The sequence below is a fragment of the Poecilia latipinna genome, unplaced genomic scaffold (assembly GCF_001443285.1).
Source record: "Poecilia latipinna isolate Pla-1442-1.1 unplaced genomic scaffold, P_latipinna-1.0 Scaffold1678, whole genome shotgun sequence".
Lineage (NCBI taxonomy): Eukaryota > Metazoa > Chordata > Actinopteri > Cyprinodontiformes > Poeciliidae > Poecilia > Poecilia latipinna.
This window is the reverse complement of record NW_015114294.1, coordinates 86014-94632: the sequence shown is the minus strand read 5'-3', so window position 1 is coordinate 94632 and position 8619 is coordinate 86014. Positions and strand designations below refer to the sequence as shown.

General features: G+C 41.9%; 1 protein-coding gene across 1 annotated transcript; it reads right to left on the bottom strand.

Moving 5' to 3' along the window:
• Window positions 1–2973: 2973 nt before the first annotated feature.
• On the bottom strand, window positions 2974–5221 carry ankrd9 (ankyrin repeat domain 9). Its single transcript, XM_015060024.1, has one exon. It carries the CDS (start codon window positions 4216–4218, stop codon window positions 3205–3207), a length of 1014 nt encoding a protein of 337 aa, XP_014915510.1. The 5' UTR covers window positions 4219–5221; the 3' UTR covers window positions 2974–3204.
• Window positions 5222–8619: the final 3398 nt, after the last annotated feature.

Here is an 8619-nt window from a genome sequence, read left to right as displayed (position 1 = left end):
AGTCAGTGGGTGTTTCGGGTCTTTCAACATCATACACCCTCTGCCAGGTGGATTTCCAGCTTTTTTTCTCTGACAGACTTAGAGACAGACTTCAACTGTGCTGACTGGTGTTCTTTCTATGCTTCTTTCTCTCTCCTACTCCCATCTCCTTTCCTTTTGAACCCTTTTAACAATCTTTCTGCTTTTCTTTTCTCATTTCTTTTTTTTGTCTCTGTGTCCATTACATTTAAAATAAACCTAAAGAAGTTTCTACTTAAATTATTTATACATCAAGTGGAGCATCATGGCGGAAGCAGTGATGTTCCACATGTGAAAGTAAATCTGTTTTGCCTCACCTTATAATAATAAGATAATAATACATTGTTCCCACAAGTCTGAACTGGAAGTGATACACGCCATCTTAGTAGGCAAGAGCATGGCATCGTCAGGCTGCTGGACAGGACGCGTTTAAAATGATAATAATTTTCTCTCTCTCATTAGCTGCGTTTCCATTACAAATGTGCACAAAACTTTGTTGATATTCTGTTTGTCGAAAAATACAACTTCACAATTACAGTGTTCCTATTCTGAAATTAAAGTCACACAATAAGTTTGTTCACACAATAGGTCATTAAAAATCATGACAGCACAGATGTAAACATTTACATGATATATTCATAATTCAGCCATGGCACTGGCGCTCATCATCTGTCAGCTATTAGAGGTTTGTGCTATGGATTCAATACGTTATACTGATGCACAACTTTATGTGAACTGTGTGATGCTGTCAGAGCTCTGCTGGAGCCAGCTGAGCATTGTCTGAAAAACACAAAAACAAAAAAAACATCACCCTCTTACTACTTCCTGTTGTGTAATTCATCGTTTTTGCCCGTAGTAGCATCCGGCTTTTAGCTGCTTGAGTCATGTGATGCAAAAAATTTATTTTCATTGCATTTTGCATAATACTTTTATTTTGAAAAACGACCTCATCCTACCACAAAAACTTTACCAAAAGACGTGGCTTTTTTTTCTTCCCGAAACTGACTTATTTCCATTAAGTAAACTTATTTTTGTAATTACAATTTGCACATTTCTGTGATTAATGGAAATGCAGGTTCTGACACCTCACTGGGATGATGTATAGCTCCAGTCTTCCACCTGCATCATAACGGTCCAGACCCTCTAATCAGTTCGGGAAAATATTTTAAATAATCCAGTTGGCCAAAAGGTCATCCGTTGGTCCTCAGTATTGTCTTGCAGGGAGACTGGACACCAGGGAATTTCAGGAAATATTTCCAAAAGTGGTTGGCTAACCCTGGACTACCTGCGGTGGAAGAGTTTGGTCCGGCCAACCCGTCTGTCAGATGTTAGGAGTAACTACATCTGGCTCAGCTGTTATGTTTTAAGGCTTCATTACTATTTTTAATTGATTCTATTGTATTGATCCCTGTTGAAGTAAACACCTGAAGCAACTGGAGTCTTTATGACTATACACCTAAGAATGATTGGCTGAGAATGGTTACTGTCCGTTCTTTATAGTATACTGAATCAATCAACTGTAAACACATTTATTGGACATTTCCATTAGCCAGACGGTTTAGAGCACAGCACTGGCTTTGACTGCTGATCAGCTGCTTCCTCCTTAATGTTGTTTCCAATGATAACAGTCTGGACAGTTTATGTTTGAAAGAACAGATGCAGCATGTTTGTCTGTTTAAGATCGATTTGTGGAGCTAAGACAAGACTCCACACTTCAAACCGAGGGGCTCCGTCAGACCCTGGACAGTTCGTGTTTATTCACTCTATTCTGTAATGTCCTAAAATTTGACAACACAATATGCTGGCATTTTCCAAGAAAGCAAACAAAAACCCAACTTTTGGGAGATTTTAATGAGAAAAATAATTTCTTATGTCATTTTCCTCGTACAACAGGGATGAATGTTTTCATCATCCAAAAGGTGATGAAAACTGTTTGCTTAAACTCACTAATTTTAGGTATACGTTTGTTTTTCTATATGTTTCTTTGTGGAGAAAGAGACGGAGGAGGTTGACGACCTTTAACCCTACTGCGAAGCTTATCTTGAGACTCTTTGAGTAAGCGATTTCTGGGCTGATGTCTGCATGAGGCTGTAGGAGCTGATACACTGATAGCCTCTTATGCTCACACTGTGAAAACATTAAATCTTACCGTGTATTTCTGGTCTAGTTTCTAGTGCAAATCTCTTAGTTCACTTGAAATAAAGCAAAATTAACTTAGAAGTAACTTTTCAGCAAGATATAAGAGCTTGTTTTAAGTAAAGACTTATTTAATAGTAATAGAAAAAAGCAGTTTCACAGATTTATTTTTTATTTTTTTGCTTATGTGATAAAATCTGCCCATGGAACTAGTACATTTTTATTAATATTAAGGAATTATTGACTAAAAACAAAAAGCTCCCACGTCTTGTTGAATAAATTACTTTTGTCTCATTTCAAGTATACTCAGATAATTCCACTACAAACTAGACCAAAAAAAACTTGTTTTTTTTTTCAGTGTAGAACTTTTCACTTTCTGCAGGTTTTCAGGACTTTAAGGACGACTTTTTATGCCTTTATGAAGGCATATTCGTTTTCTTCTTGACACTCACACGAGTGTTTGGAGAAGCGGCAGTAGGGAAGATGCAGTGTTTCTGTTATTGGTGTTTACACACACGGACAAACTGTTGTCAAATATAGAAAAAGCCAACTAGAAATAATTCTTCCTCCACCGTGTTGCCCCCCTAATGCATCGCATATTGTGGTTACCTTACAGCTGGACTCTGTTTACTATTAGGTGACTACTGTAGGTTTATTTTAGAGAATCAGAATGAAAAGGAGGGACTGAATGGTTAGAATAGAATTTTCTTTTGGATCATGTGAATTATCCAAAAGATCAAAATGTTTGTTTTTCAGCAAACATTTGGAGCAGTGCTGTCATCATTTGACTCCATGCTCAACCCAGAAACTTTGACAAGAAAAAAATAAAAATCAGTAATTTATTCAGCACCATTTAACTGCCAGATTACAACTAAACCAGCACATAAATAAAGCTTATGATCCATTAGTCCAGTATAGATTCCACAAGCCCGCTTATTTTCACTATAATATGTCTATTTAGGGAATATTTACATGTTATTTACAGCATATTTAAACTGTCCAGTCGCAGCAGTCCTTCAGGGTTGTCTTCCACAACAGATGTCGTCACTGTCAGCTGTGCGGCTGCAGGAAGTCCGGCAGCGAAGTGATGCGGTCTGATCCGGACTGGGCCAGACACCGGAGCGCCTGCAGCAGCAGGGGGGAGGGGGCCAGGCCGCAGAGCCAGCTGAACACCCTGTTCCCCAGCAGCCCCTGCCAGCGCTGCGGCTCGTCCCGCAGGCACGGCAGCAGCGGCGGCTTGGCCAGAAACAGCAGCAGGAAGTCGAGGCACCGCTGCGCCTGCTGCCGCTCCGAAACCATGCACGACACCAGCCTCTGCAGCGCCACCTCGAGGCCGTCGGGCCGAGCGCCGTGGATCAGCAGCTGCAGCAGGCACTCGGGATGCGACAGCTCCACCGCCAGCTGCACCGCGGTCTTTCCCGCGTCCGCGGCGTGAAGGCAGCCGCCGCGGCCGTCCAGGTATTCCCTGCGCTTGACCGGGCCGCCGCAGTCCTTCAGCGCCTCCATCACCATGCCGAGGATGGTCACACGGTTGTAGCGCACCACCACGCTCAGGTGCGGCGCGCCGCTGCCGGGGCAGCAGCAGAAGCTGCAGGCCGGGGCTCGGAGCGCGCCCACCGAGTACCTGTTGAGGAGGTAGCGCGCATAGTCCTGGTGGTCGTGCACTATAGCGTACAGCAGGGCTTCAGACGGCTGGAAGGCTCTCGGGCTTCCGTTGTCCCAGCAGAACACCTCCATGCTGCGCATCTCCTCCAGCAGCCAGACCGGGAGCTGCTCCCTCACCGCGCAGTAGAAGGAGAACGCCGTCCGCTCACACTCCCGCTGACACGGCGAGCAGGAGAGGCACTGCCCGGTGGAGGAGGAGGAAGACGACCGCAACCACGGCATCACCGCGCACAGCAGCGGGCCAGCAGAGTCTACTTCCGGCGGGAGAAAACAGGTCGCGTCTCCCTGAGAAGACTGGAGGAACAGCTGGTGTGTTTCTTCAGTCCAAACTTCTCGCTCATTCCCGCACACTTTTATAGCCTGGAAACTATGCAGAGCTCCGCCCTCATGCAGCTCCATGTGCGCACTGCATGTTTGTAGTACAGTCTGGGACACGACAGGGGAGGAGGAGGGTGGAGGGGGGATCAAGTGTCTCACATAGAGAACATAGTGGACTTGTAACTACTGCAGCTTCTAATGAGGACGGCAGCCCAGTCACAGGATCTAAACATGTGTCTAGTGTTTTTATTGACAAGAAATGATTTGGATGGTAAATATGTGATCCTGTCACAGGTGTGTGTGTGTTGGTGTGTGAACTTATCTGGGATCATTGACCTTGTTGGGTGCAGCAGTCCTTCCACATTGAGCAAACCTCACTATTATATAACACTTGGCTGATGGTTCACTATCAGATGTGAAGGACGGAGCTGTGAGGCTGACACAGATCTCCTGGTCAACCTGTCGGCCTCCGTTGTTATCGCTTTCACAGATTATTGTCCATCTGTAACAACTCTTTGAAGAATTTTGAATGAATGTGAGTTACAACAACATTTCCTTTGGAATGACTAAAGTATTTATTGAGTTTGGACTGAGTCCAGATCTGGGCTCAGCACCTTTTGCATTTGAACACCTGATTCCACTAAATGTTCAAAGCTACAAATCCTTCTGGACAATTTGAAATAGAAAGTTTAGTAGATTTTATACCTTAAATGTATACATGTGTTTTATGGGAGACACATAAATCAGGTACAAACTTCCAGGAAACTCCAAAACTGCTGAAACTGAATTTTTTTTAATAAAGGCTAAAAGATCACTTATTTATTTCTTGTTGTCTTTGGGTCATAATAACTGGAACATTCAGCAACATATCTACATATTTCCCTGATGATTTTGGTGGTGACATTTGACAAAAGGTCTTTTTTTTAGCTGTTTGGCTTCATTATGATTTTATGGTGTAAAGCACTTTGAAATACCTTGTTGTGGAAATGGTTCAACTTTAGATTCAAGTTAGCTTTAAATTAAAAACATTAAAAAAACAGTGCTATTTTGCAAACCAGTAATTTGCCATAAAAGGAAAATGCTGAAGCTAAACCTGTCGACACGATTCAGAATCAGCAGCATACAGTAATGAAAGATATACTGTCTATACACAGTCATACATTTATATATGAAAAAAAGTTTTTTTTTATTCTAAACATTAGAATTAAACCAAAAAGGTGCTTCAACTAAGTTTTAGTCTCTTAAGCTACCAGATATTTGCAGCTTTGTACATTTCTTCTCTTAACATATTTGCCTCTCAGTTGATTGAAATGATTGAATATTGATAAAGTTTTTAGCTTAATCAAAACCTTTGCATTGTGTTTGTCCTGCCTCTGCATGAGATGCTGGTTTTATTCAGATGTTCTGACTGAGGGATGTTTGGTTATTTGATGCCGGTAACACTGATATCAAGTATTCACAATCATCAAGAACTTCAAGCATTAAGATCGACTTTCTGTGAGAAAACCAAATTCCCAGGCTGCAGGAGACTTATAAGGGTTGGGGGTCATACGACATGAACCAGTTGTTCAACAGGTTTGATCCCCAGGGTCCCGCCCCCTGGCCCTTGGCCCCGCCCCCCTGCTGTTAGCCACATCATCTCTAACGATTTTTCTTCTCTAAACGTCACACCTTTCAGTTCTCAGCCATCATCCACCCTCTTCACTATGGAGGACTCCGTCACCTCCTCCACCTCCATCTTGTCCCTTTCATCTCTTCAGGTGAGGAAGGAGCAGCGACAGACTGAGGTGTGAGACGGTGCAGGTCCAGACGGACGGCATCAGCTGCCGGCTCCAGAGGTTCAGCCTGAGCCTGATGAGGGGGAAGGTACCACAACGATGGAAGACCTCCTATTTGGTACTGGTACCAAATATCAAACATCCAGAGGACATGAGTAGCTGCAGGCCGGTTGCCATGACATCACATATGATGGAGACCTGGAGAGGCTGATCCTCAACCTGAGGGATCCGCTGCAGTTCTCCTCCCAGCCTCCAGGTGGATGACACTGTTGTCTTCCTCCTGCACCAACCTCTGACCCACCTGGCTGAATTTTAAAGTTATGACTTGTTTATTAATGGATTCCACAGAAACACCTGACAAAAAGATGAAATAAAACTGAAGCAATAATATCTGTGACATAAAAAAACATCAGTCTTCAAACTGAACATATCGCTGCATGTTCAGGCCTAGATCAATTGTCTGTTTGTTTTTCTCTAAACCAGAACTGAGTTTTCATCAGAGTAAGGAAATAAGAACCGCAGAACCTCTAGAAACAGAAGAAGGGAAAAGCAGAACAGTAAACATGCAATAAAGTGAAGATATTAATCTGTAATTCAGGCCAGTAGGAATGTTTTATAACATAACATATACATCTAATTTTACTGTTCAGTTCATTTACATAGAACCCTTAATAAAAGGACTCTTTACTGTAAAACTTCAGGTATAATTCATTCAAGTGCAATTTCATATCCAGTCCTAAGCCAACTATGATGCAACACAGTCTGATTTGATGAGAGTGCATCCAGTACGTTTTCACAGCTCTTCACTTTCCCCACAGTTTCTTTTTTATCTTATAGTCTTATTCTAAATTGTATTAAATTCATTTCTTTCCTCAAAATTCTGCTACTTCCTGATGCTGCAAAACATCCTCACAGCTGAACATATGCAGCTGTTTTTTTCTCAAACTTTTAATATTTGATTATATAAAAAGATCAACCATTTCTGAATTGAACACATTCTTAATGCCTGTTAAGTGCAGCCATTTGTTTCTTTAGTCGTGTGTTTACTGTCCGTTTACATCCATTTATTAGTTTTCCCATTTCTCATAACGAAGGATGTATTTCTAAAAAGCAACATGAAACAGGCAGCTGTTTTTCAATAATATAACCAAAGTCAGTGTTTTTTATTCATATTCAAGATTGCAGGTAAACAAGGAAGTAAATGATATGGAACAAATGCTCCAGGAACAAATTTGACCTCCATCACTTCTATAGTCAGTATGTTTATTGACATACTAACAACTGTAGCGACAACTTTGCAGATGAAAAGGTTTTTCCTGAGTGTGAACATATTTCACCATGGGAACGTTACAATGTGAAAGCTGTAGATACAATGTGGCTTGTTTGGTTCTTCAGGAAAATAACCACAGCATTTCCCTCTAACAGAGAATATCAGTTATAAACCAAACACTCAGCAGTGTTTGGTTTGATCTGTTCAGGTGTTTTGCATTTGTTCTTCTTTAACCAGCATAAAACCACAGTCTGACATCTGCAGCTGGATTAATATGTGTTCACATGACAGTTCAGTTATCTGTCTGCACAGGGAGCAGATCACAGAGTATCCCGTTTCCCAGAGAAATGCATTAACCAACACCTGAGTTCGGCGCCAAAGGAAAGGGCCGGAACCAAGCAGGCCAGGGTCACCAGGACATGAGGTTCAGCTAAAAAGAAAGCATGATAGGCAAAAAATTAAGCAATTAATAATTTTAAGATAAGGCAACACAAAACAAAATGCTTTACTGGACATCAAAGGAAAGACAGAAAGTCCCAAGCATATTAGAATCAGCTTTACTGGCCAAGACTGTGAGCACAAACAAGGAGCAGACTGTGGTTTCAGGGGATCGCTGCATGCAGACATACAGAAATATGTTCAACTATAGATGAGGATGAAGGAGCAAAATGTACATGTATTTGCAGCTAATTGTTCTTTTCTTTTCTATTCATAAGAAAGAGAAAAGAAAGGCAGGTTGTGACAGAGCAGTATGTTTATGTTCTTCCGCAGCAGAGTGGCTGTAAAGTGTTCCCTGTGTTCAGTAACAGCCTGGGGAAGAAACTGTCTCCTTACCAGCTGGTTTCTGTACTGCAGAGATGACCTGGAGATTAAAGTCGAAAGCGTTTGTGTCCAGGATGTGTGTGGTCTGCAGACATGCTAGCTGCTCCTTTCCTGAACCCAGACCTGTGCAGGTCCTGGAAAGAGGGAAGATCAGCCTTGACTGTCCTCTTTGCAGAACTGATTATTCATAAAAGCATCGCATAACAGAAACAGATGTTAACGGAATAAAACAATCACATGTTTTTGCATGTCACCTTCCTAAAAATATTGGTCAAAGGCGATTTTGTCAAAAAAACAAAATCACTTTTGGCAGAAAGTGATGTTAGCCTACTTCATGTTCTACATGTCAGGCTGTAATTAGACCTCTGATAAACTTAACTACACCTTTCAAAAACAATTATAGCTCATAGTTCATTAACAAATTAACTATTGATGCTACTTTTTCCACACTTGTTCCACTTTTTCCACACAGGTTGGTCCAAACCAACCTGTCAGACAGGTTGTTTTGGACAGCTGTTTAACGGCCCACCCTCTCCTGAAGTTTGAGCTCAAGCTTCAGCAGGAGAACAACCTGAATGAACCAGCAGTCCACACCTGAATGAATTGAAAGAA

Coding starts and splice junctions, on each gene's coding strand:
- ankrd9 (XM_015060024.1), bottom strand. CDS start 4,218: ATGGAGCTGCATGAGGGCGGAGCTCTGCATAGTTTCCAGGCTATAAAA.